The sequence below is a fragment of the Onychostruthus taczanowskii genome, unplaced genomic scaffold (assembly GCF_017590055.1).
Source record: "Onychostruthus taczanowskii isolate IOZ18803 unplaced genomic scaffold, ASM1759005v1 scaffold17, whole genome shotgun sequence".
Lineage (NCBI taxonomy): Eukaryota > Metazoa > Chordata > Aves > Passeriformes > Passeridae > Onychostruthus > Onychostruthus taczanowskii.
The window spans coordinates 10,330,064-10,357,032 of NW_024498906.1; the positions used below are offsets into that span (position 1 = coordinate 10,330,064).

At 39.0% G+C, this 26,969-nt stretch overlaps 1 protein-coding gene across 13 annotated transcripts in view; it reads left to right on the forward strand.

Annotated features, from left to right (window-relative positions):
* KDM6A (lysine demethylase 6A) overlaps nt 1–26,969 on the forward strand; it is a 152,346-nt gene that overhangs the window by 58,307 nt on the left and 67,070 nt on the right. For 12 of the 13 annotated variants that reach the window (XR_005952299.1, XM_041399930.1, XM_041399931.1 and 9 more), the window contains 2 exons: nt 14,818–14,876; nt 23,186–23,306. Coding sequence is in view for 12 of the 13 variants with exons in the window: in XM_041399930.1 (XP_041255864.1) it covers nt 14,818–14,876; nt 23,186–23,306 (180 nt within the window). In the remaining variant the exon portion in view is untranslated. Of the gene's footprint in view, nt 1–10,518; nt 10,538–14,817; nt 14,877–23,185; nt 23,307–26,969 lie in introns of those variants that run through there. The other variant, XM_041399941.1, reaches the window with a different exon arrangement.

The following is a 26,969-nucleotide window of genomic DNA, read 5'->3' on the forward strand; positions in this document are numbered from 1 at the left end:
GTTCCTTAGGAGTCCCTCCTGGATCACCATGGCTTAATGCTGTCTTTTGTAGAGAGAGGACCTGTGGGTTCTGCTTGCTGGTGATTTTTTCCTGACCTGGGTTTTCATTAAAGATCAAAATGAAGCAAACAGATGATGAATGTCACTTGTTGAGGTCAAGACAAACCCAGATGGGTGCTGTCACAGGAAGGCAACTTATCTTAAACTGAGAATAAATATTAAGTGCTCATTGGAAAAACAGTACGAAATAAAAATGGCTCTAGAGGAACATAATTGATATTTTTGGAATTTTTTTACATGCTTCTGTTCAGTGGTTTTCCTAATTCTAATGTTTTGCTAGACATGTAGCTTCTAATTCCTGTGGCATCTTTCTGTGTTCCCTGTTAACTAACCTCCTGAACCTTGATTTTTTTAATCTTCCCTTGGAATTCTGATTGTGTCTACAGTCTTACAGCCTGTACATACAAACTGGGAGATGTGTGTGTTTTGAGATGTTTTGGGGATTGAAGCTCAGCAGCCAGTGCCAGGACTAGGACTTTATTACGTGTCTGGAACCCAGGGAGTCACTGAGGTATTGGAGCAATGTCTTGAAGCACGGATTTGCCCCATGGTGAGTCATTGTTCTGGCTGGGGAAAGAAGGTGGTCAATGATTACAGCTTTGTAATCATTGGGAAGAATGTCCCAAATAATCTGCCATGTCACCAAGGGATTACTTTGTCCTTAGTGGAAAAAAATTTCCTGTCTGTGTTGTGTCAGTCAAATGTGAGGTGAAGAACAGTTCATTGGTCTGGACTATCAAACCCAACGAACTCCAGAAGCGTTGATTTTCTCCTGAGGCACTTTGGTAGATTTGACTTGTAGAAACAGAGGATGAAGGGTGGGATGTCTGCGTCTAAGAAAGTCACAGATCTCATAAAGCCAGCGTAAGGCAAAATCCCTGATAGAGAAACACCCACTTCACTTAAATGCAGGTAAATAAGACAGGACTTAAACAGATTATTAGCCTGAGATTTCTCTTTGTTTACCAAAAATAATCTGAATCTTGGGCCTGAAAAGTACTTGTTGGATGCCAGACATAGAGTGAAGACACTAACCAGATTTAAAAGTGCTTCAGAGACATGGTGTGTTATGAAGAGAAACTGAGACATAGAATATGATAGAATGAGATAAGTAATTACCACCTTAAACAATTAAATATGGCCTGGACTTTCTAAAGGACATCCTAAAAGTGGATGTGATTGAGTTTAAGAACAGGATCAAATGTAATATTGAAAACATTTTAAAAAGAGAGAAGTAGCACAAAACCTCTTATCCTAAACGCTTCTGCAAAACATCATGCACAAATTGGACCTTCCAGAAAATGGTTTTATATTTTCTTCTTTACCCTGATGTTGATCTTGAAGAGACCTTTTTAGGCTCCCTGCCTGCCATGTTCCCTATCTACCAGAGCGGGCATTCTATGGCTGTGGTTTATCTCACAAAGAGTAAATTTTTTGAATTTTATGTTGGGAGCTCTTTCTAGCAGAGCAGTACTTAGGTAGTCTTAGTTCTCATAATCTTCATGTGTTAGCACTTGTGTTCTCTGGTAGATTTGAGAGACAAATTTCTTCATTTGTTAAGCAAAGTACTGTAAAGAGTGATAATTTCAAGGTTGGATGATTATGGCTTCCCATTTTGAGATCTGCTAAGTGACCACAAGGTGATGATCCCAGGTTTATGAAGCTGCTCACATCATTGTCTTCATGGCCTGGAATTGTCTTTCTGTGGGTGTGGCTTACTTCATCTTTAATATCTTCAATTGAGAAATGGTCCTGAAATTGGTTGGTAATGGACAACTGGACTTTAGAAGAAAGCGTAAGAAAGCTGTAAAGTATTTTTGAAAAAAGTTACTCTAAATAAGAAGGTAGATTCAAATTCCACTGTATGGTAATTACATGTTCAGAAAAGATGGGAAAGAAAAACCCCATTTTTTATCTAAAAAAATAAGTGTAAACTGGTGTATATTAGACAGTCTTATGGAAAAGTTGTAAATGTGGGGCTGATGCAGTGGTTTTGTATAGGAGGTGTTTAGAGAAGTGATACAAAAACTTCTGTGTAATTGACAGTCTGCGGAGCCATTAGGAAGCTATATACACTTTTGTGAAAAACACATGTTAAAGATGAAAAGTCTTGGGAAAGTTAAGTAAATAATAGTAATGTAATATGTAATAATGATTAATATGTAAATGTAATAATGATTTTAATGACTGGAGGTGAAAGCGAATAGTTGTATTGTAAAACAGAAGATAAATTTTGAGTGTTGAATGGTACAGATTTAAAGTACAGAAAAAGGTTTTGGAGAATTGTGGTAGCAAGTTCAGTTTCATATGGCATGTTGATATTTTTAAACAATAGTATTTTGAAAGTATTTATATCCACCATCTCACAGCTCATGGTCTTGAGGGAAGTTGCCTTAGTATCAGAAAAAGCAGAGTATGAAGAAAAAGTTTAAAGCCCAAACAGTATTTGGTTTAATAAAGAACAATACAGAAGGCTGTACTGGAAAGGATGATCTTATGTAAAGGATAAGTATAGTTTGGTGTGACATTTTTCTAGAATCCAGTCATCCTCCTCTCTACAGCAGAACAGAAGAATGAAATTTCAGACAAATGATCAAAGCATTATCCAAGAACCATTTGCAGAAGAGATTCTGCTGACTCTTGCAAGCCTAAGGAGGTGTCCAGTCATACCAAGAAGCAGCAATTATAATGTAAAATTAATTTGTGGAACTCAGCAAGGTGTCTTTAAAATAAGAGCCCTCTGAGATTTGCAAAAGGATGTTGAATTAACAGAGGGGGAGAAAATCCCTATTTGTTGATGTTGGTTAATGTGCCTTCTTCTTGTCCTCTTGTTTCTCCTCCTTCAGGCTGTCAGCTGAGTTTAGGAAGAAACTGCTCCAGAGGGAAAGATTTTAAACCTCTCAAACCAACTTTGAGAGGTTTCTTACCTAGTATGGTGAGGTAGTAGTCAGAAGTGAAGAAACACTAGTGGATTTAAAAATGTTTCAGTTCCCAATCCAGGACGATCGTGGTGTTTTCATTTGCAGTTTGTCAGAGTTAATTTTTCAGAAATTAAACTGTTGACAGAAGTAATTAAGTAAAGTCAGGTACTGCAGCAGTGATGCAATGGTAAGAAGAAGAGGGATTAGTGAAGGGAGGAAAGCAACCTGAGCTCTGGGTCAGAGGAGGAAAGAGCTGCAGTGCAGAATAAGCAGAGATGGGGAGGGCAGAAGTGTCCTGTCATTCGGCTTGTTTGTATTTTTTCTTGGTTTGTTTTGCCTTTAGAAACTGACGGCTCTTAAACTCACTAGTCTATATATTCACAGAGTGGGCTGAAAATTTACTGAGGTACAGTTTTCTGTTAAGAAATGATGATTTGATGGAATTGAAATGCTCTGTGGGAATGGTTGGTGGGCTGCCCAGCTGCTTTGCTCTGCTCTTGGCTGCTGGCCATCCAGTCTGCTCCCCCAGCTGCCTGTCATGTGGGCCTGCTGCCTTGGCTCTTGTAGCCCATTTTAAGTATTTGTACATTCTAACAAATAAAACAGCAAATCACCAATTAGAACACCAATTAGCCATCACTACTTAACCAACTACAGTCTTAATTGGACAATCATTTTCAGTAATAATTGATTGATCCCTAACTAGCAACCATTAATCAATGATACTGCATTTTAGTTCTTGAAACAAATCTTTAAAAATTGACACATTCTTGTTTAAATTTTTGATACATATGTAACAATACATAAAATATATATCCCAAAATATGCTATCAAATAACACTTCACTTTTTCAGATGTAACTGATTAATGAAAAATAAAGTCAAGATTCAAAACAGCTAGTAAGGTTTTTTTCTAAAGCTGATACTCAGAATTTTGTTCCAAATGTGGGATTTTGTTCAGTTTGCAGTTTACAGAACAAACTGTTTTTATGCTGGAGCTAATGAAGCCTGGGCAATGACGAGCTGGTGTCTGTTGTCCTTTCTCACCTCCTGTCCTTCCCTCTCCCACGTAAGCACACACAAACTGAAATTCCTCTCGTTTTCCTAGTGAAGCATCCTGAATGACATCTTGTTTCCTACGGCATCTCTGAGCAGGAAAAGCACATGCTTGATTTAAAGCTGTGCACTGGGCTCAGTGTCTTTTCCCAAAGAGGAGAGAATAATTAAGCTCTATGTGCTTACTGAAAGTAGGCCTTGTCTTGTGGGTTCTTTTTCCTACCCAACAGGCATTTTCAGTGACATTCCTCCAGTTTTTCATCTTTGAGAAGTCTTGCTTTCTCTAAAACTCATTTGAAGGCAGCTAACAGGTTCAAGAGTTACTCAGCTGGAAAGAACAACATAAAAGCAGCAACAGCATTCTTAGGGGACTTGGTTAAAAATTAACCTTTGGATTTTTCCATTTAGCAGAGTTCCAGATTCAGCTGGATTTTTGTTACTGCCCAGCATAATGTGGTTTAATATTCAAGGGGAACAACCATAGAGAGTTTTGTAATTTAATTTTTGTGGTTATTTTCCTTTGGTTTTTGCTGCTTTGTTTGTGTGTATTTGAATCTCTTTATAGTCATTCATGCCTTAGTATATTCAACTTGTCCACTCCCATTTTCTGTGGAGTGCCTGAGGTAGAGCAGCTGTGTAATTAATGATAGTAAGGCTTTTTTCCAACACTAGTGATTTTCCAGCAGTGAGAAACTGACAGGGAAATAATGGGGCTACTTGTCAACGCAGTGGGATTCCTATCTTTGCTGGAACAGGTTGGAAAAATGGTGAATCAATGACAGAAAATTCCATGCTAGTAATTCTGCTTCATAAAATGTTTTGAAGAATATGGATGTAAATGGTGATGATCACTTGCCATATGAAAGAGAATAAAACATTTCAGTGAACTGTCCAGATGTCTGTCCAAAAAAGATGTTTCAGTAATGTTTGTGTACACATGAGCCAGCATTAGTTTTTGTACTTTGAAAATATTTGTGAAGAAATTGAATAGTTTTTGTGAGGTCACTATATCTAGATGGGAAAGAGGAAAGCTAAATCCTTTAGTTAGTATGAAATAAGAGGAGTACTCACCAAAGAAAAGCAGAAGATGAGAAGATCTGCTTAATGTTTAATTTGCTTGTGCTGATCAATATTTGGACCCCACCTCAAGGGTATTGGCAAAATAAGGAAATGCCTACAGGACAGCACAATGGGGGCAATCTCTCTTCTTCAGACCACATTTGTTTTTGATAGTAACTTTCTCCAAGTTCATCCTGACTTGAAGGAAGTTGAGTAAAAAGGAAAGGAATCCTGCATGGATGAATAAGATGCTCCTGACAAAACTCAGGCATAAAAAGGAAGCATGCAGGAGGCAGAAGCAAGGATAGATGACTCTGGAGAAATCCAGAGAGATCATCCAAGCATCCAGGGATTGCATGAGGAAAGCCAAAGCCCACATGGAGTTGAATTTGGTGTGGTATGTGAAAGGCAATGAGAGAGCTTCTGCAAGTGTATCAGCAGCAAAAGGAAGATGGAAGAATATGCAGGTTTGCTGTTAAATAAGGCAAATGACAAAGGATATGGGAAACATGGAGGTATTTCATGTTAGCACCTTGGGCTTTACTGGGAGGACTCACTTTCAAGGCCCTTGAGACTATTTGGGAGGTCTGGACCCAGGAAGATTTGCTCTCAAAAGAGGATCAAGTTTGGGAAAATTGAAACAAAAAAATATCTACAAGTCCATGGGACCTGCTGGGATACGTCAGTGTGTGCTGAGGGAGCTCATCTCTGTCACTGTGAGATCACTCTTAATTATCCTGTTAAGGTCATGGTGCTGGGGAAGGTTGCTGAGGCCTGGAATAAAGCAAATTTCACTCCTGACCTTAAGAATGACAAGACGGAAGATCCTGGGAGCTACAGGCCAGTCAGCTTCACCTCCATCGTTGTGAAGGTGATAGACCAAATTATCCTGGATGCTGTTTCCAGCACATTCAGGGCAGGCAAGTCACTGGAAGTAATCACCATGAATTTATGAAGGAGAAATAATGCTTGATGAACCTGATAGCTGTTTGCAACACAGTGAGGAACTTGGTGGAGGGGATGAGAGACACAAGATATTGTGTTCATTTTATTAAGGCTTTCCACACTGTTCCTATAATGTGCTCACAGACAAACTGATGAAATACGGACTAGATAACTGGTCAGTGTGGTAGATGGAAAACTGGTTCACCCAGGCTCAGAGGATTGTGATCAGCATCTGTCATGGTCAAACCCCAGATGGCAACTTCAGTACCACACAGCCACTTGCTCACTACCTCCTTTCCCCCTGTTGCGAAGGGAAGAATAACTGGGGAAAAAACAAAGGGTAAAACCATCTGGGCTGAGATAAAACCAGTTTATTTAAAGTGAAACGAAATAAAACACAGTAATACTAATGGTAATATTAACAATAATAATGACTTTAACAAAAAGGAGAGAGAGAAAGGAAAAACCCAAGAAAAACAAGCACTGAACAATACAATTGATCCCCACACACTGAGCAGTCTGAGCAGTGCTCAGCCCCTCCTGGCCAGCTCCTCTGTGTTTGTATACTGGATGTGACTTTGGACGGGATGGGATGTCCCTGTGCTCAGTCTGGATCAGCTGTCCCAAGCTTTGTGCCTCCCTGAGACACTGCAAGGTCTTGACTTAGGGCAAGCACCACTTATAATAACTGCAGTGTCTGTGTGTTTACATTATTCTCATCCTAAATCCAGAGCACTGTGCTGCACCAGCTGCTAAGAAGAAAATGAACTCTATTACAGCTAAAACCAGGCCGTATCACAAAGTCCAGCTGGAGGCCAGCCATCAGTGGTTTACCCCATGGGTTGAGAGTGGGACCAGTGCTCTTTAGCACCTTGGGTTAGTGACCTGTGTTACAGGGTAGAGTGCACCTTCAGCAGGGTCACAGGCAGTACCAGCCTGGGGGGAGATGATGCAGTTGTGCTGCTGTTCAGAGGGAGATGAACGGCCCCAGGAGCCTCCTGGTGTTTGAGACAGAGGCCAAGTCCTTTATCTGTGGAGGAACAGCCCAGTGCACCAGCACGGGCTGGAGAGCAGCTTCGCAGGAAAGGCCCTGGGGGTCCTGGGACATGAGGTGACCAAGAGCCAGCAAAGGCAGCCAGTGGCATCCTGGGCTGCATCAGGAAGACCATGGCCACCAAGGTGAGGGATGATCTTTCCTCTCTGCTGGGCCTTGGTGAGCTGCATGTGGAGTTCTGGGTCTGGTGCTGGGCTCCCAAGGAGAACAGAGTGGGGTGATGGTGGAACAAGTACGGTAAAGGGCATGAGGCTTCTAAGGGCATGAAACATGTCTCATGCAGGAACTGGAGGAGGAGAGAGCTGAGTTGTTCAGCCTGGAATGGATCAGGAGTGTCTTATCCAGTTTTACAAATAAACAGAGCCAGAATCTTGGTGGTGCTAGTCAAAAAAGGAAAAGCAGCAGGCACAAACCGAAACACAAAATTGCAATTAAACACATGAAAATGTATTTATTTCTTTAATTGTGAAGGTGGTTAAACAGTGGAGAAGGTTGCCTAGAGGTTTGTGGGGCCAGTATCTTTGGAGGCAGTCAAAACACAATTGGACATCATCATAGGGATGCTCTAGTTGTGCCTTCCTTGAGAAGAGGGTTGGACTAGGTGATCTCCAGAGAGATTGTCTCTTTTTGTGCAAACATTGGATACACTGGTTTAGTTATAAAGCACCTGGTGTCAAGCATGGTTTTCTGTTTGGAGTTAGGGAGATGTTTTTTCATAAAGTCATGTATCATACAAAATAAATTAGAAGCTTTGTGATTGTTAACAGCATTCAGGGAATCTGTAGGGAGAGTATTAAATTTGGTTAGATGAATCATCTGTATAAAATATCTGTCAAGGTGAGTTTAATCCTTTGTGTGTTGCACAACACTTTGCTCATGTCAGAAAAATTCTGTTTCCTGTTAAAATACTTAAATTATTGAGAATATTTGTACCAAGTGAAAAATGAAGATGTTTACATCAAGTGAAATATTTTTAGGCACATAAGTCAGATGCCCATAGCAGTGATCACAGTTCAGACACTTGCTTGGCTGTTTGTGTGACAAACTTGGAAGGGACCATAGTTGATTAGAAGTCCCTTTTGCCAGTGGACCTAGGTTTATTTATGGATAAAGAAATACGTCGTTTGCAGAACTGCATAGATTCCCTCATCAGTGAAGAGGAGCTGAGTTACTTTAATGTTGTTTTGTCAGGACAGTGCTCCCTACGAAGTAGTTGTAACACAGTGTATTATTCAGGAGGGCTTGAAATAATGAATGTCTGTTGAATTAATTACTGTATGTGGGTTCCAGTAATTTTCCAGTAGTCTTGTCTCGATGTACCTGTCCATCCCTGTGTGTCAGGGAGCTTTTGTTTACAGATAGTGCTGGAAAGCCACTTGGAGGAAAACAATGCTCCCACTTGAGCTTGTTCACACAGGTCTTGCCATGTGTGTTTCAATCCATGAGTGAAAATGTAGGGACAGAAGTGTTTTGGTGGAGTTGCTGTGTTCCAAAAAAGTTTAAAGAGTAGTTTTCATTCATAGGGGAGCTGCAGGGAATGTGGAAATGCAGCACTGCTGGGAAATTGCAAAGGATAAATGTACTGTCTTTCCTAAAGAGGAGATGAGTAGGATGGCCAAGACAGCATAGTAATTTCAGAGATAGGTTCTGCTTACAACGGGAAAAAAAACCTCACCATTTGTAGATGGTGTAGAATTTTTACTTGATTTCTCCTTGTTCTTATTTCTGCTTAATTTCTGGAGAGAATTTTTCTGTCAAATGAAAAAAAGGTATTTTTTATGAATTGAGAAAGAAATTTTTTTTCTGGAAGTAGTAGGTGTATTTTGGCAATATTTACTCTCAGAAAAGATCTTCTTCAAGAAAATGAGGAATTACTTTGTAGCTATTTACCAAGATATTACATATGACAGTATTTATTTGTCTCAGGAATGACTTTTATATTTTAATTGATTTCACATGGCTGCTGGGATGCAGACACACACCCAGTAACAAATTCTGGAATATTGTGATTATTGCTCCAGAAGCAGAGTCATGCAAGCATGCTAGAGATATCTGTATTTAAAAATCCTTTATAAATGTGATGATTTTTCAGGTACTATAAAACTTGAAGAAGACAAAACTAATGATCCTAATTTGCCATACACACAGGGATCTTAGTATTTTTGCAGGTGATTGGAACTTACAGCACGTGTAGATAGGTAGCTCTCTCTTTCATGTTTATACAAATCTAAACAAATTTTATTTGAACCCTCCCCTCTTTCTCCTGAGGATTTATAATCTCTGTGCTAAAGCCTGTCAGCTCCCAAAGGCCTGGAGCTGTTCGTGGAATATTTTATTTGGTACAAACTCTCTAGGGAGCTGTTACTATGTATTGAGTAGTGTCAGGAGGAAGAACTAGCCACTATAGTGTCAAAACTTCATCTTTCCTTCTTTTTTTTTCTAATTTCAGTAAAGAAATAAACATATTCATCACACGTCTAAGCACAAAAACTGTTCTTTTGGTTTGAACAGGTGGCTGCGAGACCCTGTGACCACAGGATGTGACATAAACTGTAAAACTTTGTTTTCCTGGTTAGGTTTCGTGAGGATCAGTGGCCGCCTGCCCACGTGTGTCTTGTGCAGCCTGGTGTGATGTGGGCAGGGCTCAGGGTTCCGGTGGCTCTGGGCAGTCAGACCCTGCTGCAGGCGATCTAAATATGTCATCAAAGACTTCTTGATTCCTGTCACTAGTAAGCAAGTGAAAAGCAGTCACTGATCTCTCTCATAAGGGTGCTGAATGTCCTCTTCTTTCCATAGTTCTTCTTTCACTAACCAGCTACATGGGAACTTTTTTTCTTCTGTTTTGGTTATTATATATTATGGTGGGATACACTCTGATTTCTGCCTAAATATCAACTTTCTAATTAAATGAAAGGTTTATTTTATCTACATCTGGCCCTTTTCCATAGAGTCACAAAGAATCACAGAATTGTCAGGGTTGGAGTGACCTCTGGAGATCATCCAGTCCAACCCTCTGCCAAGGCAGGGTCACCCAGAGCAGGTGACACAGGAATGTGTCCAGATGGGTCTGGAATGTCTCCAGACAGGGAGACTGCACACCCTCCCTGGGCAGCTGCTCAAAACTCTGCCACCTCCATGGAAAGAAGTTCTTCCTCGTGTTGAGGTGGAGCTTCTTGTGTTTTACTTCATGCCCATTGCTCCTTGTGCTTTTGCTGGGCGTCCATGGAAAGAAGTTCATCCTCGTGTTGAGGTGGAGCTTCTTGTGTTTTACTTCATGCCCATTGCTCCTTGTGCTTTTGCTGGGTGCCATTGAAAAGAGTCTGGCACCTCCTCTTGGCACCCATCTTGGAGATATTTATATGTGTGGACCAGAGAATTGGTGCATTTGCCTCTGTGTGTCACTGCTTAAGGACCTGCATGAAGGCTGCCAGGAGGCTGTGATGGTATCTCATGTTTATATCCACCTTGTACTGACCCATGGATGTTGCTTTCTCTCAAGTGAAGTATTTACACGTGACTTTGGACGTTTCAGTGATGTTTGAGAAGTCTTTGTAAGTTTGGTAGACATTTTGGTGGGAGCAGAGTAGGCTTAAAGAGCTTTTACTTATGTACCAGTCTTTTACTTGTGCTGATGCTGTTGTTAATGGGGGTCCAGAAATGAACTTGCCTGGAAAACTGATCCAGTTAAAAAATCCTTTTTACCTAGATACTAATAATTCAGATCGCTTCTGGCATCCGGTTGGCTGTAGTACTCTGAAGATGATTGTGTCAGCACAAATCAGAGAGGCAGTGTTAGGGAATGTTTATGAATCAGCGGTGCTGGGAACTATGGCAAAAACTGATCTTTTTCATTTTTAAATGGCAAGGACCTGCCTGGATGCTGCCTTGAGACTGTTTTGAGTTTTTAATGTTTTTTTTTCTACTCTCTGACTTTCTAGATGTGCCTAACAGATTTTCATTTGCAAGCATAACTTCTAAGTGAATTCCTGTGTTTATAAAACACCAATTTGGAGTCTGGAACAAGGTCTCAGCTGTGTGTGGCAGATAAGTGCATTACTAGTGGAAAACATCTGGACCCAGATGTGGCAGCCGGACATTGGCAGAGCGAGTCCAAGGTGGCTCTTTGTGATCTGAATGTGGGGTGGCCACTTGTTGGCCAGGACAGGTGGATTTTTGTGCCCTGTCACTGCTGGGCTGGGCTGATGTATTTCTGTGGGACCTGCTGGCTGCACGCTTGAAAGGTGGAGGAAAAGGCTTTGTGTGGACTTGGCCTGAAATGCCTCGAGAGCAGAACACATGGAATGCTGGGGATCTGTTTCCATCTTCTGCTTCAAAGACCCTGCAAACCACTTATTTGACTTTCCATAGAAGGCTGTGAGATGGGTGGAGTCTTTCTCATTGGTGATTTTTTTTTGTCTTGATCGCTTAAAACAAACAAGACCAAAAAATCTTCCATGTGCTTATTCACACCATATATATGAAAAGATGCATACAAATCTTCTGAGTTACCTGTTGACAAAATGTGTATACTACACTCTTAGAAAATAAAATTGAAATGTTGCTCAGCATTAAATAGTGCATGTAAGTAACAGACTGCACAATATCAACTTGACAATTTCCTTAAATTGCATAAGCGTGGAAAATGGAAAGAGGTATTTGAGCCATCTAGTGGTTGGTATGAAACATTTTAACATTTTTTGATAGTTCATAGAAAATGTAAATTATGTCAGCTTTGAAATAGCATTTCTGATTTGTCTGTATTTGGAGCATGGCTGTAGAATGAAAAAACCTCAAGCATTCAGCTTCAGATTGAGGCACAGTCTGTGTGGGTTTGTATATTTTTTTCACCCAAGGTTCTACTCAAAAGAAATATAAAAATTAAATTTCAAGTTAGTAGCCAAAGAATGCCTTTTGCTACCATGAGATCTTCATAAATGTTGAGGGTTATTAGCAAGTTCAAGGAAGAGACTGTAATAAGATAATTTTGTATTCTGCTTCTTACTGAAAAATATTTGGTGAGAAAAAGAGGCCTTAAATTCTACCTCAACAGCTATTTATAGCAGGGACTAAATCACAGGGGTGATCTTTACTGGAACACATGAAATACTATTCCTTGGGAGAAACTTGTCAAAACTAATAGAAGAAACTGAAAACTGATTTCTTAAGATGGGGTGTGTTCCTAGTAAACAGACTCTTACGATTTTAAAAAGGATATTTTGTAGATGAAGATTTGGGTAATGATCCCACTTGGTGCTGATCTGCATTAAGCTGTGGTGGCATTTCATGTTGGCTGTTGCCAGTCCCCCGATCAAATGCAGTTTAAAAGATACTTTTTAATCTTAGCTTATTAGATATTAATATAACAAACAGTTGATACATGGTGATAGATATGGTTAGAACTATAGTATTTCAGAACACATGAATTCATGATCCATACTGATGTTTCAGAATTTGCATCTTTACATTTGAAGTGAAGTATTACAGGTACAAATATTAAAATCTTGCCCTGTTTTTTATTGAGAAGAGGGCGACAGCTTAAGATATATGTAAGGTAAGTCTCAAAAGACTTAAGGCCAAAGGAGAATGAGAGAAAAATGGGAAAACTAGGCACAGAGCAAAGGACAGAACAGTGATGGTTTATTTGTAGTGCTGTGAGGACCATCTATAAGCTTTATGTGAACATGATATATAAATTACATTTTGATAAATCACTTGCATCTTGGTTCTCTTTTGCCTTGAAAGTTGCTTGTTGTTAACCCTCAGCATCAAAATATCTGGGAGATTTTTCTGAATCTCTGACTTTCTTGGACTGTGAATTGTAATAGGTTTCATAAGAGGAAGTCAAATTCTTTGTGAATTGAAGAGTTTTTTAGTTGTCGGGCACATCTTGTTTGAATTTTACAGTGTGATGATGAAGGATTTTTGTGATCGCTGTTGTTCTCAATTGCTACAATGATCTAAACTTTATTGAGATTTGAAATATCAGAGGGGACACTGGACAGTCCTGTTAAGTTCTGTCTGAAAAAGAAGCTGGCCTGAAGATAGTGAAGGCTCCTGGAGGCTGTATTTTGTAGGCTGCCATGCTGCACACATGAAAATCTCTCTTACTTCTTCATTTAAAATGGCTTTTCAGTCAGGCCATTATGTGTGCTCAGCTTTTGAGCCTGCCTTCTTCCTGATCTTCCTGTTGCCAGAGCACACTTAAAACATGTAAAAAACACAGAATATGGAATTGGAGATATTTTATCTTTATGATGTCCATGTTGTGCTTTTATTCAATTAAGCAGGAATGTGGGTTTACAGCAGTATTAAAGTGTTCTCTTTATTGTTTATGCTCTTCCCTCTGCACTCCTGCTGTTAACATCTTCCAGTGCTCTGATTGCTGTAGTATCTGCTCATACTCCACAGCATTTTCCTGGAAGCTGTCCGTTGCTGAAGCTGTGATCCAGTTGCCTTCATGAGAGGATCTTTGACATTTCCACTGGTTTTAATTTGCATTTAGACGATGCAAATAAGGGATAATGAAATTGGCATACTGGATCCTGTTTCTGATGAATACTGCTCTTTGAATTGTCTTCTGGTTAGCAGTTATTTGTAGGAAAAACTTGATTATAACTTTTATATTTGGGTTGGGTTTAAGTCCTAATTAGAATTCTTTTTGTGGAACTCCTTAGAAATTTGACTTGTTAAAGAACTGCATGCAAGTGGCAGGGAGATTATCTTGAAGTGCAGTCTTTGACAATTGAAATTCCAGCTCTTGTCCATGTGTCAGAGCTTTGGGATGCATACCTGGTCTCTCAGAATAAGAATTATATATGAGAAAAGCCTAAAAATGTGTCTTAGGCAGCATGTACAATGTCTCCTGTAAATAATGGAGTTGTTTAGCTCAATGAAAAACAAATGTGCTATGGCATAGCTTTGCAAAAGAAAAAGAAAATTGTTTATTTTTCCTAATTTAGGAAATATGTAATAATTATTTGTGGAACTGGATAGTTAAACATTCATTAACTATTGTTAGTAATTTCATTTTGGAAGTAAGTCATAGTTTATATTAAAAGAGAATGGAGGGAAAATGAGTTTCCAGAAGGGGAATGGTTTTTGTTGTTTTGGCTTAGTTTTTACCTTTTGCAAATAGGGGGATAGGAAATAGAAATTGGATTACTGATGAAGAAACATGATGGTTTGAAGTTGATGGTCTGTATTTTTTGGTATTCAGAAAAGTGAAATCTCCTTAAGCATATTTTCACATGTGTTTAATTAGTGTTAGACATTAGACAATGAAATTAGAGTGTACCTCTCTGTTTTCATTTATGTGAGTATAAATCATTGTGACTATGAAATGGTGCTTGGTCATAAACGATTTTTTTTTTCATTAATACTAAATTGCCAAAGATTTCTACTCCATCATTTCCTTCCCTGCTGCTTTACAAGTAGAACAGTGCACATCACTTTCTCTGATGTAAAAGTACTTGAATATTGTAGTTACTCTTCCACCAAAATAGCCCGTTTTTTTTGTGACCATGGAAAACCAGTGGTTTTTGGTTTTTTTTTTTTTTTTTTTTTTAGGTCTGTCTGTCTTTTTGTTGCTTCTTTTTGACTCTTCCTGTTCGAGGCAAATTTTAAACCTATTTGTCTTATAACGGAAATAGAATATCAAAAGATGCATAAAATATCGGAAGCTCACTCTTATCTGGGTTTTAAACACTGTTTCTTTCCTTTACAGAATGCTGCCTTTTTATATGGCCTTGGTTTGGTCTACTTCCATTACAATGCCTTTCAATGGTAAGTTGGAATAAGCTGACAGTGTCAGTATTTTGTGTGGTGTCCCATCAGTGTGTGATTATGTCACCCTCAGTTCAGTGTGAGTATAAAATAGTTTAATTTCGATTTTATTACAGACAAGGTGTTTGCAGGTGTTACTGTCCTGGGTCAGTATCTGTACTACTGTATCATACTTGGGCAGCCACAACAGTTCCATGAGAAGGAAAGCACTTTGGGAGAACAATTTGCACTCCTTTAGCGTGATACAGCAGTGGGGATGGAGCAGAATGACTCAACAGGCTTTTGGGAATTGTTGTTATTGATAATCTGTGGCCTGGGTTTGTTGGAAAGCCTCTTTAAAAAAACCTTCTTGGCAGAGAGGTGGTAAATGGGGCTTGTTTTTATTTTGCTTGGTAGGCAGAAGTTTTAACAGAGCTGCGTTAGGTGAGGGGTTTGGATCTGAGTAGGCTCACATGGAATCAGTGTTTCAATCTGATGAAAAAAACTCAGGGTTAAAGAGTTGTAATTTCTGCCAGAGCTTTGAGGACTGAGTGGGGCTGTTGTTGAGGGTGGGGGAGGGTTGGGTTTCATTTGGGGTTTTGGTTTTACTTTATCAGTGATGAGAGAGGTGAATGGAATGGACTCAGTCACTGGGGTTCTGTTCAAAGGTCCTCAGACTTTTATTGGTGTTTAATCCTGTGGAGATAAACATAATTCATGGGGAAAAAGTCAGAAAGGTGCAGTGTTTAGGTCAGTGCTGTTTTACACTCAGTGTGGAGACTGTTAGTACAGTAAGTGTGCCTTCAGTACTTGACTGATCACTAAAAGTTCCACTGTGTGACTGAGCTAAGCCTGATTGAAGTTAGGGATGCAGTGAGTGATTGATGATTGGGAACAATGGAGCAGGATTTTTCCTCCCCCCTCCTTAAATTGTTTCTATGTATCTCCAAGGCAAAAGATTTACGCTTTCCTCAGGATAATGTGTATAAACTTCTGTTCTTCAAATTAGCAGTTAGGGATGCAGTGAGTGACCACTGACTGATGATTGGGAACAAAGGAGCAGGATTGTTCCTCCCCCTCTCCTTAAATTGTTTCTGTGTATCTCCAAGGCAAAAGATTTACACTTTCCTCAGGATAATGTGTATAAACTTCTGTTCTTCAAATTAGAATAAGCTGGTTAAATTATGACCTCACAACATGGTTTATTTCATCTTGAAGCTTACTGCTTTCTTTATTGATAGTGGTGAAATGAATGTTGTTCCTTTGTTGTATTGTACAGGGCATGCAATTCTGTTTCATTCTAATTAACAAGAGGAGAATAAGAAAGTTTTCAGAAAGCCTGAGAATCCATTGTTTTAAGATTGTGATGACACTTGGTTGAATTTTACCAAGTTTCAGAACATTCTGGTTGCTACATAGTTTTGTCTTCATCATTTAGCATTCAAAAGTATTTTGTGCACCATTTCTTACAAGCTGTATCTTGTTACAGTTTGCACTGTGAAATGGTAGATAAACTGTAAGATAATATAAGACAAAGCAGTTAGATTTAGAGTAATTAATTTTTTCAAAAGCCACCTGTTCAACATTGGCTTTTGCTATCAGCAGATCATGCTATTTAGTATTTACAAATTAGAGCTTTGAATTAATTTAGATTTTTCTTCACTTGTTGACAGCACAAGTGTAAGCTGATGTCCTAACTTAAAGAACTGCACATAGATCTCATATTGAGGTTGAGAAAAACAACTGTATTCTCCATTTTATTCATACAACAAAGTTAGGTATAGCGTGGTGCTACGGTCATTGTGTATAATGAAAATACTGAGTGGAATTTTTAAAGGAAGAAAATCCAATGTAGGCAAAATCTTACATTTTTGTGTGCAGTTCTGATTTTTAGTCCCTTTGAGTTCCTTTCTTTCCCCTTCTCTGTGATTTTTTGGGGCCAAGAGCAGAGGGATATGGGGTTGTTGGTGTTCAGTTGTGACAAAATTACAATAGCCTTGGAGATGATAGCAAGTAATTTACAATAGGTGTTCTTTGAAGACCTTAATCCTCCACAGAACTCTCACAGATTGCCAGGAGAGTCCTCTTCCAGAGTGAAATGCTAATCTGCCTTCCTGCTGCATTTATTCCATCTGTTTATGCTCATAGAGGAAATGGATCTTGATATTTCTAGCAGGCCGAGGAAGAGTGTTCATGTATTCAAGACTGTTTAAGGTGGTTTATTTATTCTGATTCATCCATGAACTGTTTTTTTTTTTAACACCACTGCTTCAGATATTCAGAGATTTTAACAAGAGGGAAGTACATAGGCCTCCTAAAAGAAAGGGGTGAGAAATATTTGAGGTTTTTTCATGTCCCATATAAACAGGGATAATAAAAAAAGTAAGTGGGAATAAGATCAGCTTTAGAATTAATGTTCATATATTTTATATTATTTTAAAGTTTTCCAGCTTTCATGAAAGGATGTGTTGGATTGGCTCTAAGACTCTTAATGCATTTCACTGTCATTCAGTATTGTACATATTGTTATATGCTAGAGCAACATTGCAGCATCAAGTACAAATCTTAGCTGCTACATCATTTTATGTTAGTGATTTTGTTTAACTGTTCATGTAAGAATTAAAAGTCCTCAACATATATATAAACGCTGCAATAGTGTGATCATCTAAACCTATTTCACACAGTTATTACAGTAAGATGTGCCATAAGGTGTTACCCATGAACGCTGCAATAGTGTGATCAGACCAAACCTATTTCACACAGTTATTACAGTAAGATGTGCCATAAGGTGTTACCTCCATAAATTGAATCAACTACAGTAAATGAGGTCTGAAAGATGTGAAATTTTGATACTTCCTTCTTTTACACCATTTATCATCAAGCAGTAAGTGGTTGGTCCATTTTTACTGTTGTTTCCCTGTTTCTCAGAGTAGAAAACCAGTAGAATGAGATATTCACATAACTTTAATAATTTCATGCCCTCCATAGCTGTCTTATAGATTGAACATTATTAAAGAATTTCAACAGTTAGTGCAAAGCTGTCCTTCATTTCTGTGAAATACCTGCACCCAGATGTAGTGGCTTGGATACCAAATTTTTTCTCCACTTTAGTGAAAATTCTGAGCCTGACTGGTATATCATCTCCTGATTCCACTGACTTCCATCAAGATGAAAAGATGGAGCCCAGGCTCTGACGTTGTGTCCTGAAATGGAATTTCACACCCTGTGGATCCCATTGTAGTAACTGTGGTGCTCCAAGGCCAGCCTGCAGTGTTTTCAGTGGACAGCTGAGAAAGGCTCCAGATTCCTCAGAATTGCTGGACAACTGAGAGAGGCTCCAGATTCCTCAGGAACACCTGACAGGAGACTGAGATCAGTCACCCTGATAGCCCCAGTTGGGCTCTTTGCCCTGAGGCTCCTCAGTTCAGGGATTCCTTACCAGCTGTAGAAGCTGAGTGTTACAGAAAGCTCAGTCCTTCAGCAGTGCAGAAAAATGACCCTGAAAAAAGCCAGACCTGCAGGAGATGATCCAGACTCTATTCCTCACCTCCATCATGACTAAAGACTGCTGTGGAAAACAATCCTTCCTGAGTGGAACTTCCTGACCCCTCTATGCCCTGATCCTTTCCAAAGCAGAAGTACTGTCATCATCTGTTCAATATCTAGATATAAAAATACCTAAAACCAACATTTCTGCTTCTGACTGGGTTCCTCCACACAGAAAGTCATGTATATAGTGGGGTGTGAGGGAATGCACACTGCCAAATGGAGACCTCTAAGAATTTAAACACACAGTCTGTAGATACTGCTTTGTCAAACATTTCTCAGGTTTCAGATTAATACATAGATATATATTTTTCAGGTATATATAATGGGACTGTACATGTAGAGTGCACATGCATGTAGCAATTAACCTGCAACAAAGTGCACAGTTAACTTTCTTTTCACTATCTTATCTTGCTGTGATTTCATAGCAAACTGCTCTTGGATTGGTGAAAACTCTGCCAATGCTATGAAAAAAACCTGCTCCCAGCTGCTGTTCTAGAGAAATGTTTAAAAGACTTTGCTGCTCTAAATATTTTGCTATTCAGCAGTTGCAGTCCTCTGGACAGAAGAGTTGTAACTAAAGACTGTAAAAGTGTTTCATAAACTCTTTGTTTATGTTCAAACTGTGATTATGAGTTTCAAATAGAAATTTGTCCATGATAGCCTCACATCCCTTTCATTAGGCTGTGAAATGACGTGAGGCTTAAAGTAGGTGGTCAGAAAATTGAAAGCGGGTAAGAACAAAAAAAAAAAAGAAAGTTACACTCCAACTGCATCAAGTGACATTAGAATGTTAGGTTCTTTTATTTTGTACGCTCACTCTGGTTTTCATGGGTTTTGTTTGAAACATACAAAAGTGATAGCTTCTGAATAGTTAAATTGATGTTCTTTTATTTTATTCTTTTCCCAGTACAAAGCTGATTTTATTCGTGGTCTATTCAAGCAAAACCATCCAGTAAAAGTCTTATGAAAGTTTGCTAGATGTTTAATATAATCATCTATTTATTATTCACCTGGTTTCTTCACTTTCATAATGGAAGGCATTGTTGTATAGATTAATGGGTGGGACAATAGCTGCAGTATTGATTCTGGCAGTCTTGATTTGGAGATGTCATTTTTATTTTTCCTGAATTGCTCTAGCAGTGCTGTGTAAAATGAAAGTCCAGAGGTGCTTTTCATTCTCTGTAGTGTCTGTTTTCCAGTCCTGCTTTCCCATTTTGTTAAGTGTTAGGATATCCTTCCCTGCCTGCTAAGAGAAATGTCCTCATCCTTGGAGAAAATCCTTATTTAATTTCAATAAATTCTAGTAGACTTAACCAGCATTGTCTCACCATGCAGGTTGCAGTATCATCAGAGAACAAAAGGAAAGTCCTCTCTTGCTGAATTCAGATGACTGTAATTTATTTTTGCAGTTTGAGAGCTCCTGGCCTTTCATTTGATAGTTTTTCCTTTGGACTGATACATGTTTAGTCTGCTGGAGGAGTGAGATGAGAAGTTCTGTCTGTGCATGGAGGGCACTTAATTAGTGGAGGAGACTCCAAACTGTCTTGGGGAAGGCTCTGTGCCATCAGCCCTGAAGGAAGCTCTTGGGTTATATCTGCACTTTTGGTTTTGGTCAATCCATACAAGAGCTTCGAGGGAAAACATCTGGATAACTGGGATGCCTTGGATCCTCCAGACCTGCATCTTTCTTATGTAGTCTTGGACAGAGAACAGAAATGGGATTAGAGATGTTTGAGAGTAAACAAAGATCTATACAAGAAGGAAGTGACTCCTGCTGTGTCTGGAAGGCCCAGCTGTGGAATGGGTGTCAGTGCTGCTGCAGATGTTCTGCTGTTTGACAGTAAGGGAATGAGTCTGGAGCTCTGGGCATGGCAGTGGAAAACAGGCAGAGGTTTTTGCTATAGTCCTTGATGTGTCTGGTAATTGTGAGCACGTTGCTATTTTGTTTAAATGTTTCCTGCAGGCAAAATTACATCAATATTAATTCAGCTGTGATGTAAAGTTGCTTGTCTGTCTGTAAGAGTTAATAAGTAAATGTCTTCAGAGCTTGAGTATTTTATTCTATAAAATTTCTACTGAGTATTTAAATGAGGTTGTAGTTATTGAATTAGACATGAGTACCTACCACTGGTAAAAAATGTTGAAAATGCTCTTTCAGATCACTTCATTGAGGAAATTTTCATGATGCCCCTTTTCACAGTGGTGGAAGTAGTTTCTGTTTTTTGTTTTTCATGCATGTCATCCTGGAAAAAAACTACAAATTGTAAGACCAATATGGAATTAACGCTAGATTGAAGTAAAAGGTAGAATTTGAGTTTTAGTTAGTTTAGTCTGTGCAGAGATAAACTTTACTCAAAGCATGGTCTCTGTGACTAGCAGTTGCTGAGCTAAATGTGACACAGTCTTCCCTTTTGTCTACTGGTGATAATTTACTGGTTTTTAAGTGCTGTCCTCCTCTGAAAGACTGGGGTAGGCAACATTCTTGTTTTTTTGAATGAAGGACAGTATACATTGAGACTAAATTTGAAAACTGTCCTGGAAAGTTTTTAATTATACTTTTGGCTTTGTTTTACTCCATTGCTCAACAGTGTCAGTGATTAATATTTCCTGTTCAGTAAGCAAGAGACTACAGAAATATTTTTGTTGCACTCAGATTCTCTTCAACTTTTTTAGAAATCCTTTTCTTTGATGATCTTTTGATCTTTTCAGTTGGGGACATGACATAGGGGGAATATTGAAATACTATTTTCTGATCAAGCAAGGATGGCTAAATGAGGAGCTAAATGAAGTTTACAGTGTGTTAGTGTGGTCTCACTGTGTGATGTGCTATAGAACTGCTATGTCTTCATTCCCAGTTTTTGTCTTCTCTTTGATTGGAATCATAGACAGTGGTTTTCTTCCTTTTTGGGACTTAGGATGTTGTCTTTGAACAAGATACAGGTAATGGATTTTAAATACCAGTGGATAACATACCTGGTGCCCATATTAGAGTTACAACCAGAAGTTAAATACACAATAATAGAACCTTCTGGCATAGCAAAAGCCTAGCTTAAAATCTGTGCTGGTACATAGTGATCAGCCCAGTCTTTGGCCTTTCAGTTTGATCTCTGTTTTTGTAGATGATGAAGATGAGCATGGTGTTACGAGACAAGGATCTTTGTTATGAATTCAGTGTAGATAGGAGTTTTGTGATTCACCACCACCACCACAGGATTTCAGGGAAATTTAGATGAGATGTGAGAGAGCTTAGCTCTGGTGCAGTTTTCTTCAGTGCTTCACGTGCTCATTTTCCATATGCTGGCAGAGAAGTAGGGTACTGGGTAAGAAGAGCCTTCATGAAGGATTGTAGTAGAGGAAGCTTCAGTTCCACGGTAAAAATTTATTAGTTTTTTTAAGCCTATCTACTCTGAAGTTCTATTATAAAAAGTTAGATAATGCTTCAGGTACATAGCAGTTGCATTGTCTAGAGGAAGTTCTGTGCCTTTGGCTTGTTTTGCCATTGGTAAGAAAAAAGCCTGTAACAATTTTAGAGCAGAAGTGTTTTTGCTGAAGGATTCAGAAATGATAATTTATGTGTGTCATAAGTAAAAACGTCTGTGAAAAATGTTTGTTGAATTTTGCATTGCATCTGCTAACCAACCTTTTGTCCTTACAAATAATACTGTACTTGGAGAGTAGGAATTAAATCAATGTGCCTTAAGAGAGTGATTTTAAGCACTGGAGTTAATCCCTGCCCCATGTCCCTGTGCTGCTCCACAGTGGGTCCAGTTCTCCACACAGGCTGCTCTGTCAGCTGCCCCCTTGGCACCCACCTGTGGCATTCCAGGGGCAGCAGAAGGGATTGTGCTCTCTGGCCTGGAGCTCAAATCTACCCTGAGAGAGGCTGGTTCTGATTTCTCTTCTCGTGTGACCAGTGGTGTACAGAAAGGGTGAAACAAAATTCCTGTCGTTGGATTTCAGGCAACAATGAGACTTAGCTTCTTTTTTAATTCCTTTGTGACTTGAGTTGTATTATCTTTTAGTTGTATTTCAGCTGGCCTAGTTTTATGCAGTGGCCTGAGAGGCAAAACAGTCTGGTTTAGAGTCACTTTGTGTCTGCTCCAAGATGGAGTTGTTAGATGGAATTTCTGTTTTATCTGGTGTGGTGCCATCATGAACAGGAAAAATAGAGAGAGGATTTGAAGGTAAGGAAGTAGAATCTGAGCCATCTTCACATATCATGGGAATATGAAGGGAAGTTCCTGTGTGAGGAGCTGGCAGGCTTTTATGCCTGCATTTGGAAGTAATGGAGCAGTTGGTATTATCTGAGTTCTTGCATGGCACTGGTGCTAGGAAAGGGAGGAGAAAGTGGAAGAAGGAGCAGGTAGGTGCAGTGGGAGGAGATGTGTGTGATCTGTGCTGCTGCTTGGGGGTCTGCACTGCTGGAATCAAAAGCAGCCTGGCTGTTGTAAGTGAACTTGCACTGAATTTGTAACTAATTTGTGAGTCATCCTCTCTGAAATATCAGATATGTTAGTGTATTTCATGCAACAAATTAGTTTCTCTAAATTAATAGAAAAGATTGGACTTCCAAATACATGAGGATACCTGGAGTTCAAAATTACCCAATCCTTGAAGAATCAAAAGCCATGCACCAAAAACATTACATGTAAACTATTATTTTGTTACTTTCTTCTGTGACAATACTTTCTGATCCACTTTGTTAGCGATACAAAAAACATTGATTATAGAGCAATAACTTCAGTAAAACATCATTTTTAAAATCTGTGTTTTTCTTTCAGGGCAATTAAAGCATTTCAGGAGGCGCTTTATGTTGATCCCAGCTTTTGTCGAGCCAAGGAAATTCATTTGCGACTTGGGCTTATGTTCAAAGTGAACACAGACTATGAGTCTAGTTTAAAGGTAGGTTTAACTCCTTTCAAAATGAATTACTATTTCTTAGAAGTCGTGTGTTGCATCTTAAAAAGCTGCAAGGAATGCATAAGCACAGAACAGTCACAGACCACCTGCTATAGAAATTGAAGTGCTTTAATGTGAAGTGTCTTAGCCTAAACAGAAGAAAGATAGGTTTGAGATGTGTGAGGTGCTACACTCCAGATGAAAAATTTGGTGTAGGGCTCTTGTTAAAACAGTGGACTTTGGGGGAGACTGAGGTTGTACTGAAAGCTCAGGGGGAAAAAACCAACTTGGATTATTTGAGTTTTTGTTTTTATATTCCTTCCCTCCACTCCCCAGATTCCCTGGTGTAAACTGGAAGTTCTTGGAATTTGTAAACCAGAAAGTTTTTATGCAAAATGATGTCTTCTTAATATAATTGTTACTTTTCTAGCAGTTAATTATTTTTTTTATTTCCTGGCTTGAGAGTCAGTTTCTAAGGCAGCAGTTTCTGGCTAATCAGTTGGAAATGGTTTATGATAACACAGTGCTTCGTTTCTTCTGTACTTCTTCAAATTCCTTACTATTTACATTCTTTTCTGGTCTCTGATTGTAATCTGACATTTTATCTCACTCCATTCAGCACATCTGCCCATGTTTTTCCTCTTCCCATTTTCTACTCTACCCACATGTCCTTTCCTTCCTGGCCTCTAAATTTAGCTGTTACGTGTCTTGGAAAAAGGAAGAGTTCTTTTAACGGACTTGCATGTGGTGGGAAATACACCTGCAGGGCTGAGAATTTTGTAATTAAGTGCAATTTGTAAACACATTCTGCATATTAATCTTCCCTGAAAATCATTGAAAACAGTAAGTCTTTTGTTTTCAAGAATGTTATGGCTTTCTTTTCTTGGCAGGTTATTTTCTTGGGTTTCTTGGGTTCAGAATCACATTGTCCATGATTTGAAAGAGTAGAGTGTTACTCTAAATTTTTCCTTTCAGTTTTTTTGGTGGAGGGAAGCAGTTCTCTCCCCAGGCTTCCCTTTTCATTTAGAGCCCAAGGTTTCACCTACAGAGGCTGGTGGAGTTGGAAATTTTGCAGAGGAGTAGAAAAGATTCCATGCAATGAATGGTGAAAGAGAGCAAGGAGAGGTAGAGGTAGATCACTGCTGAGAAAGGGATTATGTGTGAGCTTGGGTGATCCTATTTCCTTGTGCTTTGGCACAGATTTGGTATGTCATGATATATATGGAATAAAAGTAGTGCTGAAGTACATTTTGGTTTTATTTTTAAAGAAGCTGGGAGGAAACAAGATTAAATTTACAAGGAGGTGGTCGTCTTGTAATCAAGTAGTAGAAGAAACTCAGTGATCTCAAAAGGTCTTTTCCAACCTAGTTGATTGTATGATTTTAATTTTTGGTATAAATTGATCAAGAAATAGATAACCTTTTTCTGCTGTGCCATAAAATTTGAAATTCTGTCAGTGAATCAGGTGTTTAAATAAATATGATGATAACTCAGTCTAAATAATTTCTTGTGTTTGATGTTCACAACTTTGCAAAACAAATCAGTTACCATGAGGATTTTGAGTATACCGAACTTCCAAGTTTTCAAAACACCAGCTACAAATGGGAAAAACACCAAAGTAGTATTCTGAAAACAGAAATAAATTAATCTTTTAAAATGAAAAATGATCATGATTCCATTGCTTTTATGTGGCATGTGGTTAAGTCACTTAAAAAAACAAATGGCCACAACAAAAGCAGGTTACCCTGGGGCAGAGGGATGGTCTTCAAAGGATGGTGAAATGAACATGAGTGTTTGCATTAAAGATGGTTTCATGTTTTTCTTAAAGCAGTATAACTGCAGCTTGTTCCTAAAAGTTTGTCTCATTTTCTACCTTGCAATCCTGATTGCCTCATTCAGCACTCTCAGCCACATTGAATCGAGGGATTTTTCATTTTTTTGCCTTTCCCCATTTGCAGACTGAGATGGATCAGCAGTCTGAGCCATCTCAGCTTGAGATGGCCTGGTTGGTACATCCAGTGCAAGGTTGATGGAATGGGAAGGACAGAGCTGACTTACCCCTTCTGGTTCAAAACGTAACGAGAACTGAGATACCTGAAGAAGAGTTTCTGGTTTTCTTTGCAATGGAGGTTGCAATCCTTAGTAAAGAATAACAGTGAGGAGCAAAAGACCTGGTGGAACTCTGTCTCAAATACTCAGAGCTGTTTTTAGTTCAGCTCAGCTGTGGAGTTAAGGTACAGTCCAAGGACTTACCTACTTGGTTTGAAAACAAAGTGTTGCTGATTGAAACTTACCAGTTCAACACCACAATGTGTCAGTTGAGGGGAAAACTGAGTAGAACAGGGCTGTAGCTTCTTTAAGAGGCAATCTGACTGTGATTTAAAAAAAACACACCTTAAACCAGAACTCTGAGTGACAAGAATATGAGAGGCAAAACAGAAAATGCTCCCTTAGTGAGGAGAATGAAGTGAAGTGCTGGTGCGCTGGTTATGCCCAAGCATGGGGAGGGTAAAATGGGGAAGGGATGTGAAGAAAGAGTGTGAAGAGATGTTTTCACACAATGTCTGTCTCATTCTCTGAGACACAGAGTATTTCATCTTCGAACAAAAGAAAGATAAGAAAGACAAAATTGTCTTGTTGTGCCTTTTTGGTTTTGTGGACCTTTTTAAAAGGATGCAGGATTTTAGAGAGTAATTAAGGGGGTTGGGATGCAGCCTGCCTGTGGCCTTGAGCACAGACCTTTTTCCTGGGGCTCTTGGCCCAGTTTGAGCTCCCTGTTCACATGGAGGCAGAAAGTGGAAGTAGCTTTTTCATCTGGTATTCGCTTGTGGCTGCTCTGGATTTCACAGATTGTACCAACGTCGCATTAAACTACTTTGAAATATCATAATGTTTTTGATGGTATTTAAACATTCATGTTAAGTCTGTAATTGCTAAGAATAAACCATTGCCAACAGATGAGTCATTGTCAGTGAGAGGCATTGTCTGTAAGAGTCTTCAGGCAAAGGGGGAAGATGGAAGTCTGAAGGTCATGTATTCCACGTTTTTCACAATTTTAAAGCATTAACATAAATCATCTGTATTTTATGTAAGCAGTTTAAGCACAAAATTAATTTTTACTATTTTAAGATGTTGATGATCAAGATAATTGCTGGAGTGCTGTTTAACAAGCATAAAATCAACTCCCAGTGTTTCTTCAAAATCAATTACTGGTTTTGCCTGTTCTGCAGTTAAGATTTGCAAATTACTATGAGAATCCTTGACTTTCTCTGTTACCCCATTGCCATAAACTCTTGCAACACCAATGCTGTTGAAAATTACTTGGCCTTCAGGCTTACATTAAGGGAAAAAAAGTGTCCCTTCTGGTTGAAAAAAAACTAGTCCTTGTGTAACCTGGCAGATTGGGCAGTGTTACCTTCAGAGGTGACATGAAAGCTGAATTTGCCCCATTCATCAGAAAAGTATAATTAATTCCAAAATTAACTGACAGTGACTTGGGGGAAGGATTTCTTTTTAGTATATTGATAACTGTAGCAACACCATGCTACTGAGGTTTGTCTCACAGTCCAGCTTTATTAGTTTACTGTGTTCTGCTGCCCCTTTCCTGTTCACTGTTTCTTACAAATGACACAAGGAATACTGTGTTCCATGGTGGTAGCTATGATG